This window comes from Protomyctophum parallelum, assembly GCF_964188405.1.
Source record: "Protomyctophum parallelum genome assembly, chromosome: 16".
NCBI lineage: Eukaryota > Metazoa > Chordata > Actinopteri > Myctophiformes > Myctophidae > Protomyctophum > Protomyctophum parallelum.
The window spans coordinates 31537743-31551026 of NC_139711.1; the positions used below are offsets into that span (position 1 = coordinate 31537743).

Genomic DNA, 13284 nt, shown 5'->3' on the forward strand with positions numbered 1-13284 from the left:
AAGGTTTGAATGAAAGCTAAATTGATGACTTCCAGTGCTTTGGACTATGAAGTCCAATTATATGGCAGACGTAATGGCAAGGTGCTCAATTATAGCAGCTCCTCTGTTGAGTCTGACGCTGAGTCTGTCAATATTTTTAAGTTTTTTTTTTTTTAACAGAAACATTTTCCCGATGTTATTTGACCTTGATTATGTTGTTCTTATTTGCTTGTTGTACTGTCCTGTTTTAATTTTGATTGAATGTATTGCGTTCATTGTACAGCACTTTGTAACCGTGTTAAGAAAGGTGCTTTATAAATAAAATGTACTTACTCTTGTTCTCAAGACAGAATTGTATGATTTTATACCAATTGAAATCTGTAATCTCATGCTGTGTTTGTGTAGCATTTACACGTTTCTTTTACCGGCCAAAACGGCCATCATCATTCTTAATTACCGGCCAAATGAAATTCTATTCAGCCAGTGGCCGGTAAATACTGGCTAACGGAATATTTTAAAGTGCGTGCATGCGTGCGTGTGTGTGTAGAAAACAAGCATGCACAGTTTGCACACCATACTGTGTGGGGGTCGGGGGGAAACTGAATGTATTATTTGTGTGCATTTGTTCTGTTCTGTTGGGCTGCGTCAGTCCTCATTTTGGTTCATTTTCAGTACTGCATCTCCAGGCCAGAATGAAAAGCACTGCAGAGCCCAAAAACAAAACAAAAAAACGGCCTAGTAGCATGCATCCTGTCAGTCACTGGCCGGCTGCACACGTCCGTTCAATCTACCTCTACCGCCCTTGCTCACTTTCCGCTCCTGTCCACCTACCAATTTAGCACATTTCTCCATTGCTTGCTGTTCCTTTGTGCCTCTGCCTCGTTCCACATCTCTCCCTTTCCACCAGTGTAATTTCCAAGCTGCACTTTCTTCTACTCTCCTTCCCTCGGTCTCTCTGTGGACTCTATTACATACCAGTGCTATTGTGTTGCTCTGATCACCTGGAGGGCAATGGAGGCTAGGGAGCGAGTAAAGGGGGGCGGACGGAGGTTAAAGAAAACTAAACAAAGAGAACACACTCCAGCCAAGGACATTAGAGAGGGGTCGCCGAGGGCAGAAGCAGAGTATAGTATAGCTATAATATTAAGGAGAAAGCAGACAGAGAGAGTCACATGATGGCTATGTGCAATTGGAAAGGCAAGAATGCAGGGAAAGCTAGCTTGTCCCAATAGACGAGTCTACCTTTGTTAGAATGTTATTCTAAAATAATTTCCACTTCCCCAGGCCCCCCCCCCCACTTCATCCTAGCCAGTGTTCAACATCAACCTCAACTTCCTTCCCGTCTAATGCAATTGACACAACGACCTCTCCAGCAACGCTGACAGCTCAGCACAACTGTGTGCATACTGTATGTGTGCATGAGTGTGGGTGTGCACGTGGGTGTGCGTGTGCAAACTTCTGTGTGCAGCTCACTCAACGGCTAGCACACCATCTCTGGACTTGCTTGTTCTATTATTCTATCCCCATCTTGCGTTCCACTCATTCTCTCCTTGGCTAAACACCCCGGGGGGCTCCGCAAGGCATATTAGCATATTTCTGGTGATAACGGGTGAAGGTGCCCATTTCTATTAAAATGGAATTGGACTCTTTTGCATGTATTAATTTCACAGCTGTAGGATGGCGTGCTGGAAAATAAACACCAAGATTGGAAAGGGGGAGGCTATTTTGAGAGGAAGGAGGGGGTGGAAGGAATGGAAGTATAAGGAAGAGTCATCCTCCATATGGCTGTCAATATATAGTCACCATCAGGCAGAAATATTTCGAGTTTTTCATAAATGAATGCGCAATTTTATACTTTGTTGGATGACAGCGTCACACAATGCAGGACAAATAGAGTTGTGATTATGTTGTGAACTTGTAGATTGGCTATTTTTTAAGCTTTCTCCTATAATGACATTATAGGGAGGCTAGGTTGAACATCTGTCTGTGGGTTGTAAAATATTTAACCAATGAAATGTATTGGAAGTTGGACGTACATGGTTTCTGCCCGACAGTGACGTTGTGTTTTGGCCATACATTTGTCGTGGTGTACTAAGGGCATACTTGCAAAGCCAAACACGTATGAGAATTCAACATGCATATTATATGCAGTTGCCAGTGCTCGTGTGTGCCCGTACACATTTTTTGTGAACTCGACAGGAACGTGGCTTGGAATTGCAGGCCTTATTATGTTATTCATTCATTCATCCATTATTCATTAGACAACAATCTATAAGTCACAGAGTATCTGAGGGCCTTTAAAAAGGCCTGGGGCCCTTAAATCTTTATATATTGATGAGTTTTGTGTGTTTGCGTGTGAGTGCGCGTTACCTGGCCAGATAATCATTGCGGATCAGCAGCAGGTGCTGCATCAAGGACAGGAAGTAGCCTTCGGCTTTGGAATCCTTCACTGTGTTGAGGAGGATATCAAACACCTCCCTCACATCGGTACAGGAACACCAGTTAAGGACCGATGACAAACACATGAATACACTGCATTCACATGGTCTAAATATGTGGTCACATAGTGAGAAGCGGATTCATATTTCTATATGGCAACATTTGTACCGTATAATTATGTCCCTAATAGAGGAAAATAAGTATTATAGAGAGCCGGCAATTTACAGGCAGGCATATAGGTCCTGGTAGCAAAAACACCCTGCTTGACATAACATTCTTTCCACAGTTAAGTTAAGACAGCAGGCTAGGCAAAAAGTGTATTTCAAACCAGTTTGTCCAACATTTTAGGGTATATGGTTTCATTTCAGTGTCTGTCATTGAGCTTCAACTGCGGGTTATCAGATCTATTGTGCATGAGAAAATGAATGCACCACCCCAACGGTACCATTGAGACACCTGGTGGTGAAAATCAGAACAGCAAAAATACAGAATTGAGTTCTTCGGTTCAACATTCATTTCTACTCCCATTTAAATACAAAACATTTTGGTATTGCTATGAAAAGTTCTCAAGGGGGAAAACAAAAACAAAATGCACTTAGAATATATGAAATAATGGAGATCTGATCAATAAAAGCACATCAGATGGCACAGGGTGCACACTAGAGGATTATCAAATCTTAAGATTTAAAAAAATGTAACCCTAAAACCACAAACAGATTTTTTATTTTATTTTATACCTGCACACACCAGACAATTCAATCGATCGGACCACACACTTGGTGATTATACTAAATTATCTCAGAGTGGTGGTGGTGACACCAGGGACTTTAGATATCAAAAACAACCTAAACTAATTTCACTCACCCAAACATTTTGGGTGGCAGTGGTTCAGGAGGTAGATTAGCCTCTTGGGAAGGATTGCTTTAATTTGAATTTGTGGTTAATTGTATTTTTATTTGGACTTGATATAAGAGAAGCCAGTTATTGATTTTAACATGATATACATAGGGATTCAAGCTAAATAAATCTCACGACTGAACAGAATTCTGTTCCTAAGCTATTAGACAATATGTAAAATTATGTATGTTAGTACTGTAGGGCTCGACTTAACGGCTACATGTTGCAGAATGTTGTGTTAAAGTTACAAGACAAGATAGAAGTATGTATGTAGCCTTCACTAGACTCAAGTAGTCAAGAGCTCATTTGAAGATTGTTTTACATACATGTTTGAGCTTTCCCACCTTTCATTTACATTTGATACCATCTTAAAAGTGCAAATTATTGCCCTCAGCAACACTGAATCAAGTTATTAATGAGTGTTTGACAGATAATGTACGTGTTCTAATCTTCAACAAATGTTTAGTGATTGACATATTAGGCATACGCATAATTATGCCCTTTATGCACACACAACTGTTTATAGATTCACATGCTTCCATAAACTGTAATTGGTTGTCACACCAGGTGAACGGTATGGAGGGTGCAATACAGTCATGATGTGACTGACATCACATTCGCTAAACCACGGCAGTTACGACCCTTCTTTTACAGTACAGTGAGACTGTCATATACCAATCACCTTATACTAACTACAGACTCAATATACCGTATATTACCAAATAACGGCCCAGGTTCCGACACCAATTTGCGTTTTTTTTTTTAACAATTCATATTCTACAACATTTCCAGGCCTATGCATTAATGAGGATATTGTATGCTCAATCCCCTCAAGCAAGACAACATGGAAAAAAGAACAGATGTAAAAAAGTAACTAACACTATGTTGTTAGGTTGTTATTTATGAAATGATATCCAAACATTTTAATTCCAAATTAGCTTTTCTAGGCCTGTATTTTGAGAAAAAATAAAGGGAAGCTCCGCACACTCAGATCTGCGCACAATCAATGTATTTATTTAGCAAGCTTTCGGTCTACTGACCTTCTTCAGCCTGTATTTTAAAATGAAAATGTATTCACTGAATTTCATGGCGGTAGGAACCCTGTATTATTATATGTTGTTTTGTACAATATACTTGTATAAATGCTGTAGCTTTGTTTTTTTATTTTATTATTACGGTAATACCAGTTCCAGACAATATTTGCACTACATGTATGTTACTGTATGTATACTGAAACCAAATAATGGCCTTGTGCAGGCCGGTGCAAAAATAAATAACAGCCTATGGCAAATAACGGCCTAGGTCCTTATAAACGCCCGGGCTACTATTTGGTAATATACGGTAGTCAGAAAGACAAGTCTCGATTTACATGGGGGAAGACGACAAGTACCTTGACAACTAGTGTGAAGTAACCTACATAAAATATAGTATATGCTTATTCGAAAATAAGTTACAGTGGCCTGTTTTGTTCAATCTGAGAATTTCTGTATGCCTGTTGTTGACAACATTTAGCAGAGGGGCATGTATGTGTGTGCATGTGTGTGCGTGTGTCGTCCAGGACTAACCTAGCAAAGCGCTGGACCGATCAGCAACACATTTCTAAGGAAGTACCTCCTGTAATTTATAATGGATGGAAGTCACCGGCGTTGGATCGTGGTGAAACCTTTCCCAAATCTAGAGCTGACTGACGTCATCACTCATATACATAAAGCACAGATGAGTGAGTCATGGTGGTCAGATTGGGCTGATAACTTGTCCAATTATGGATGAGGTTTGAGATCCACATGGGAGCCACAATGTCATCAGTCTTGTTTGCATTTTCATGTCATTAATAAAAGACTTCAGACTTGTCACATTTTTTGACAGTTAGTTTTCGAGAATGAAACACAAACCATGCTGATGCCTGCTGATTGACAACAAAGTGTCAAATGTCAGGCCTGCCTATAGTCTACTGTAGCAAGAATGATTAATGATGTTTTAATTTACTGCGAAGATTAAGGGGGTCATCCTGTCAACGAATGATTAACATTGTGCGAGGAGTCAATTCAATTCAGCTCTATGCCGATAGATGAAACTCATTTTTAAATGTTACTGAAGGTGTCAATTCATTCTTGATTGTGTCTGTGCATGACACGCATGCTAATGGGAAATGCAGTGACAATGCAAGGCGACAGCCTCGGCTGTGAACGCGCGACTGCATACTTCACCACAGTAATCAATAGTGATTTGAATTTAACAACATAAGAGAAAATAATGACCTGAAAAAGAAGTGATGATGAGGAGAAAAAACATTTCTGTGTGTGTTTTAACGAGGGCAGACCTGTAAACATGGCCCTGGCCTATACCAGGCATTCCTAGGCTAATTTGACCTGAAGGATATTCCATCTCAAAGCGGATGTCGTCCAGGCGTGCTCTGAGTTCTTCAGAATCCTCCTCCGCCTGCTCCTCAAACACGTTGAGCTGCACCCTCAGCTCGTCGTTCTCGATCATCCTCACCTCCTGCAGGGGCACGGACGGCAGGAGGTCGGAGGGAGATGAAGAGGCACATCATCGGGACAGCAGGTGAGAGACAGCGTGTCAGTCAAATAACTAAGTTTAGACAACCAACAGAAAACTTTTTTAGAGTCGGCACTGTGTGTGTGTGTGTGTGTGTGTGTGTGTGTGTGAGAGTTCACACGCACATGGAGATCAATAAGAAGTTGAGAAGGTGTGTGTGTGTGTGTGCGCGCGCACACAAGTGTGTTCCCTACCGTCAGCTGGTCTTTGAGCCCCAGTCTCAGCAGTTCAGAGCGGATGTGGATCCTGAAGTCTAGCTCCTCTCCTCGACTGATCAGAGCGTTGATGAGCGTAATGCAGCCAGCCTGACAAACAAACACAACATAGCACGATATACTACAAAGGGACACGCACCACAGGGAGGCTAGCTTGATAGTGGTGGTAAACACAACAGGTAATGACACCACCGCCTTTCAAAGAGGATCGTCCGTGCTACGTTGTTTTTAAACTAAAACTAAAACTACCAATTGAAATATTACTGTACGTGAATTCAATTTATTGTCTGCTGTGTTGTTGGACAGAGCATTGGACGTTGTGTTGCTGTATGATAAACGATTTGGCATCAATTTTGTGAGGTGGTTAAATCTTTGATTTTAATCATAGACTGAAATGCTGGTACGGTCCAGTGACCTCGTATGAAAGTTATAATGTGTGTTTCAGAATTCAGGAGGTGTGTGAGTGTGCGTGTGTGTACCTTTAGAGCGATATTATGTTTGCTCATGCCCGTAAGTAGAGGCTGAAATCTCTCGATATCCAGTTTTTCCGCCTCCACTGTTATGGCCTCCAGAACACGTTCATGACTGCCATCACAGAAACACCACCACACAGTTACAGGCTTTATAATAATAGGCCTTTGTTTGTTTGCTTCATTGGGCAGAGAGAGAGTAGCAAATTACACTGCAGCAATTAAAGTGAAATGAGAACGACATTCTTTACTAAATAAAATATAAATTAAAAGTATTTGATGCATCCTCTGATCAAATCAAAATGCAAGGATCTCCTTGAAGATTCATCACTCATACTGCTGATTAATATCAAATTTTGCTGAATATGATATTGAATATTCCATTCATCTCAATTTGTTTGCCTGGTCATTAATCACCACTTATTTTCCCCCCAGTTTCAGTTCTGTCCTCTAACACAAACGTCCTTGCGGCCTCCGAGACAGCCAGCCAGCCAGACAGCTAGACGGGCAAGCAGGCAGTCTGTGCACCACTGACTCAACCTGTTCCAAGGACGAGCTCCAGCATGGTGTCTGCACTGCTGAGTAGGTCACCAGTCGTCCTCTTTAAAGGACTCTGTCCTCTGTAAAGATGGACCAGAGGGGTGAGCGGGAGGTGCAGTCTGCCTGCCCTGACTATCTGGGTAACCATCTGTTCCGAAAACGCTATCACTGTTGCGCTGTGATACATTAAGACCCAGCCCACCTGTTAACCTGTTCACAGTAGATTCTCCCCCAAGTTGAATATTATTCTCTACCACGCTATATGCATTGCTTTCCAATGTGTTTTTGAACATCATTACACCAACTCATGACTCTGCAAACCCCTGTTTGCTATATTGAGTGCTACTTTATGATTGTCTGTAGTTTGAGTAATGTGAGTTCAGGAGTGCGACGAGTTTGTGAATTACATTTATTTCCCTGGGACCGTGCACTGTTGGTGATTCAATAAGAATCCCTCTGCAGATGTAACAAGACTGTATATTACACTGCTTGAATACTCATGGCTGAGATGGTGAACATTGAATTCATAATAAATACACAGAGTAATGTGTACTCTAGTGCCCATGTATGTGAAGCACCATCCATCAGTACTTTGAATTGGATGTAGAAGTTGAGGGAAAACATCAATGAAGCCTTGTCGGTATGACATCCGGAATGAGTCATGGTTTTCTGCTCTCTGAGCTTTGGAGCAGACTTACTCAAGTGCTGGGGAAGTTCAACGGACAAATGAGTCATGTAACGTGGTAAACTGCACTCTTTAACTAGTACTTACAGGTCGTCTGAGTGATCCAAGATGGAGATGGCGGAGAGTAGCTTGACGGCGTCCGTCATCATGAGCGGTATCCTGGGGTTGATGGCTCGTACCAGCAAAGGAATCCCATCGGGTGAATCCAGCATGGCTTTCAGCCCATACTGCAGTGGGAGGATGGAGGATGAGAGAGGAGGAGATGGAAGCCCACTAAGAATGCCTCTAGAATCACTGTTTCACAGCAGGGTACGATAAGGCAGTGGTGGTTCTCAAACTTTTACATGTCAAGGATCCCCAAATGAATATGTATTTGGCTCTCCCATCAAAACATATAATATTCTTTGCCAGGGCCCCCATACAAGATTTGTGTCGTTAAAATATTTTCAAATATCTAATGTATATAGATTTTGATGCTATATATATTTTTTAATCTGTGGAACCCCCACAAGCACCACTGCAGGTCCTCAGACCCCACTTTGGGGGCCATTGCAATAAGGCTTTCCTGGCTCAGTGTGAATTAAATTAGTCTTTAGTCCGGTTTAACGAATCATCCACTTTCTTTCTTCCATGTTTGATGTTCCACATTTCTCTTGGTGTTAGGTGACTATTCATGACTATAAACTAAATACAGATAAGATGAGAAAACTGAGTTTGTAATCTAAAATGATCATGAACCAAATTAATAGGGCCAGATTTAGTTTAGGGTGACACCTAGTGGTAAAAATGTATTTCACCCACCAGCAGCACTAGTACAATGATAGAACCTAAAGAAACCTGTCAATTAATCAAGACATTGAACTAAAAAAAAAATCTAACCTTAACAGTAAAGAGAATTAACAAAAGTTATAAAAAAAAACACCTCTTTAAAATATGTCAGGTACAGTGAAAACCTGATTTATGGTCAGTTTGGGGCCCATACCTTATTATTCATGAAGGCTTTGAGACAGCGGATAATTTCATGTTGACACTTTACTCCATTGTTGCTGGTCAAAGCAGGTAGAGAAGGAATGGAACAGTTAGATATTAGTAACACGTTCATACAATGTACTATCATGGCTATATTGACTTTTGGTGGTGTGCTTCTTACGGGTACTCATCTCTTTCCTCCTGCAGTCTCCTCAGCAGGCTGAGCAGCAGGGCAAGACCCTCATTTCCAAAATTCTGCACCCAGCTGGAAAGTGGACGAAAGGCCACAGTTGACTTTCATTTTATTTACAGTGTTGCAGCAGCATCACGCCAAGGGGTGTCTATGTACACTCCACAACAAGTCATACAACAAAACACAGTAGCAAAATGTGCCAGCACATACGGTCAAACAATCACCAAGCGGAAGATCAGTAGAAAAGAAAGTTTACAACACAGTGGCTGCGGTTACATGAGGGCTTTTCATTCAGAATGAAAACTTCAGAATGAATTAATTCAGAATTACGTTTTTTGCTGCGTGTTTACATGGGAAATGGTCATTCCGAATGAGTGTTTACATACTTTTAAATCCCATTATTTCATTCCACATCAGGTTTGGGGCTGGGAAGGCTTCTGATTGGATAGGGGGCGGGGCGGATGTGTTTATGTCCAGTGGTGGAAAGTAAATAAGTACATTTACTTTAGTACTCTACTAAAGTAAAAATTTCTACTTTACTTGAGTATTTCCAATTTCCAATACTTTTACTTCTACTCCACAACATTTCAGGTAAAACAAAATAATATAATAATAATAATAATAAAACACTTTTATGCCATATTACTTTATATTTGATGTATCCTGTAGCCTATGAAAGGTTGCTCTCAGAGATGTGAAATTAAACATGTCTAGTTTCTTATAATTAATCGCAAAACAAGAGCATAATATAGCCATACCAATTACATGGAAACAAGCATGCACAGAAAGACAAGAATGAACTTATATCCGAATGAGTGTTTACATGAGTCCACAATTGTTTCAATAGGATTTTAAAAAGGAATAAACCGGTCAGTTACATCAGATCTAAGTTTAAAGCAGATTGGCCATTTTCATTCCGATTTAAGTTTTTGTAGGTGTTTACATGACAACTTTTAATAGGATTTAACTTTTATTCTGAATGAAAAGGGGATTTAACTGTCCATGTAAACGTAGCCATTGTTTAAAACCACAGGGTAAGAAGAGGTGGACATAACGATGAAATCAATAAAAATGTCCAAAGAGAGGGCATCTAGTGTGAAGGGAAGAGGTTGGAGGGAAGAGGTTCAGCACAGTGGCAAGTGATGTAATTGGGAGTCTGAGGGTAAAAACATACAGTATTTACAACTATACTACTATGCTGTTTGTTAGTTGACTGAAAGGGAATGATTAAGAAGTACAATAGTGGTTAATCAGATTCGTAGAGTCGTCGCTTTAATCAATAATCATAAAATTTATAAATGTAAAGAATATGCTTCTCGGTTATTTTCAAAAAAAGTAATCAATAGAATAATTGTTAAGAAGATCGTCGATAGTGTCATGAGCTTTAATGGGTCGACGTTTGAGGTGACAGAAATATCTACAGTTATAGATGCACATGCATACGCACTCACACTCTAGATGGCATGGGCAAGCCAATGTGTATGCCAATCAATTTAGTTTACATAAGTGCTTTTAATAGATAAAATCAATGTTATGTAGTGTGTCATCATTTAAATTATTTAATAGGTAAAACTGATCTATCAGATCAATAATATCAAATGTGCAGGGTGGAGTCTGATCTGATCTGAGCGTAGGCAATTTACCCATGTTCAAATGACAGAGAGAGCAGTCATCCAGGTAGTAAGATAAACAGGATGAGAGTGTGCGCAAAAAGGTGTGCGTGCGTGCGTCACCTGACAGGGTTGTTATTGAGTGAGACTCGTAGTGACTCCAGAACACTCAACAGCTGTGTGTCTCGGATATCCGACCTCAACTCCTGGATATACACCATGGCTGACTTGGTACTCTCCTTCTGGTTCTGACCCTAAGACACATAATGTGTGTGTGCACGCACGCACGCATGCACGCACGCACGCACGCACACGCACACACACACGCACACGCACACGCACACGCACACAGATGATCCAAATCATTTGTTACTTGCATTCACAGCTGTCCTGTATTTCTTAGCCAGGTAACAGTATATGTGGGGTCATTTCAGCATTCACGATTTGGAGGCAGCAGTTCATCTTAATTTTTGAGGTATTACTTTTCTGAATGAGACTATTTTACACTCAAGTGAGCGATTTATTATGGCCAGCTGTGCTTGCTTCTCCCGGCCCATTCAGGGGCTTTTTCATTATACTGCACCTGGTGCTCTCAAAGCATCGTTTACCCTTTCACCAGAAGCTGGTGTTGGGGTGGGGGACAGCTGCTTTTGTTCCTTGGCAGCATTGCTACCATATCTTTTTGATAGCAATTTCGTATACGCCGACTTGTTAGAAATTCATTTATTGTCTTAGTTAGACTGTATTTCTCAGTCACAAACACTACACACCTTGGGCTGGACCCCGAAGTACAGCATTAAGGGTTCTATGCAAATAAAGTATATTGTTATTTTATTATTATATTTATATTCCACATGTTGGTGTTATATTGCCGTCTTCTCAAGGGAAGCATTTTGTTGCGTGCAACCAAATGGGCCCATAAGCGTCTGTTTAGACGGACGCTTATGTTTATCGATTGTCATAGAAATATTTGCCATTAATGATAATTGTGTATATGGCATTGAACATTGGAACACATGAATAAAATAAAATAAATCTGTTTGCCTTATAGGCTTCATAATCAAAATCCGAACAGGACAGATAGTCAAATAACTTAAATATAGAAAGTACTGACACTATACATATACTTACTGACATGCTGAAATAGCGGAAATAGCAGATGTACAAGCTTACGATGCATGTTGTAAGCTGCTATTTCTGCAATTTCAACATGGAAATGATTATCACAATGCTGCAAAAAATAATCGCGATTATGCGATTATGTAAAAATCGTGACAGGCCTAGTATAGGTCTGTTTGGTTCTATTCGATAAATTAACACTCAGGACTTTACTGTGTATTAGCTATATTTGGGAGCGAGTACTGACAGCTTTGGAGGTGTGCAGGTATTGGGAGACCATCTCTCGCTTGATGCCGATGTCTTTGGCTCGAAGTGGCTGCTGCTTCTCCCCGTTCAAGTTCATGTCCACCTGCACAGGAGAAAGGGAGAGAACAGATGAAAAGAGAAACAAAGGGAGAGAGAGAAAAGAGGGGGGGGGGGGGTTTGAGCAATTTACTTTTTTGATCAATAGAATAATCAAAACGTGAAAATTCAAATAGATTTTTTTATAATTGACCAAATCGATTAGTCTGAATAACCATTTAATACGTGATGCCAAAGTTTGTGTTATTGCCATTGAGAATTCATTGGGCGTTTAAGTAAAAATACTCTTTAAACTATTTCAAAGTAAAAAGTTCCAGCATGTGTCTCCACAGTAAGCTGAATTATAAAAAGTGTGAATGGAGTTTCTAGGTGAAAGTGATTTTTTTAAAGTTTTGCGTGGGCTCACAGAGTGTTAATTGAACTAAACTAAAACTGTGTATACAAAAATAAAACAAATTAATTATCATCTTGTAGAAAATGTCTTAAAAATATGTGCTGTGAGCTTGTAAATGTGATATATTTTTACTACTTTTCTGACCTTATTTAATCTTGTAATCGATATTACAATAAAAGTTGGAATGATTCAACTGACTAATCCATATTACAATAAAAAACAGGAGCAGAAATAAGGTAGAGGAATATAGTCTTCCTGCTATTTTGTGCCGCAGTGGTAACATTTAAAATAAACATTGCAAGTCACGTCTCACTGCAGCTCTAGCATCCGTCTGTCGATCACAATGAATATGCTTTGCTCTCCTGCGTTTTGAATGTTGGGGAAATGATGATTAATGATTAATGTGTCAAATGATCATTTACAACTAATGGATCTCTGCCTCTGCAGGCCTTTTCAAACCGGGGCAACTGAAATATTATTCATAACCAGTGTTTATTTTGACATCAATTTTGTTTCTGTCTTTTTAATACATTTTCATTTTTAGTCACTGAAATGTTTCAGTGTTATTCTAGATTTTGACGACAAAATTACTAAATCTAGATGATTTAGTTGAATGAAATATATTTTGGCGGGCCTCGATGTCGTCGTAATGGCTGATTTTAAACTTTGTTGCATGCTGAAAATAGAGTGTTGCAGTCCCGCCCCTTTCAGAACGACGAGGGCCCAGGAAATAATTCCCTATTCATTTTCCCCATAGACGTTTAAAAAAGTATTTATTTAAAGATGTTTACGCCGTGGACAAAGCCAACTCAAATAATTAGTAGGAAGATTTCCTGGGCCCTCGTCAGGGACTGCGCCTGCGACGCTCTATAACCTTAGTTAATAGTCTTAGTTTTAGTCATCATGGGTTAGTTT

General features: G+C 40.0%; 1 protein-coding gene across 1 annotated transcript in view; it reads right to left on the reverse strand.

Moving 5' to 3' along the window:
- The window catches only part of LOC310873755 (protein diaphanous homolog 1-like), a gene marked incomplete at its 3' end in the record, with an annotated part of 344698 nt that overhangs the window by 279762 nt on the left and 51652 nt on the right, over positions 1-13284 (reverse strand). The window contains exons 4-12 of the mRNA XM_083786306.1: positions 11920-12021; positions 10677-10807; positions 8932-9015; positions 8764-8827; positions 7869-8008; positions 6566-6671; positions 6066-6176; positions 5696-5814; positions 2350-2466 (exon numbers count right to left, since the gene is read on the reverse strand). Of these exons, the coding sequence (XP_083642432.1) occupies positions 2350-2466; positions 5696-5814; positions 6066-6176; positions 6566-6671; positions 7869-8008; positions 8764-8827; positions 8932-9015; positions 10677-10807; positions 11920-12021 (974 nt within the window). The remainder of the gene's footprint in view (positions 1-2349; positions 2467-5695; positions 5815-6065; positions 6177-6565; positions 6672-7868; positions 8009-8763; positions 8828-8931; positions 9016-10676; positions 10808-11919; positions 12022-13284) is intronic.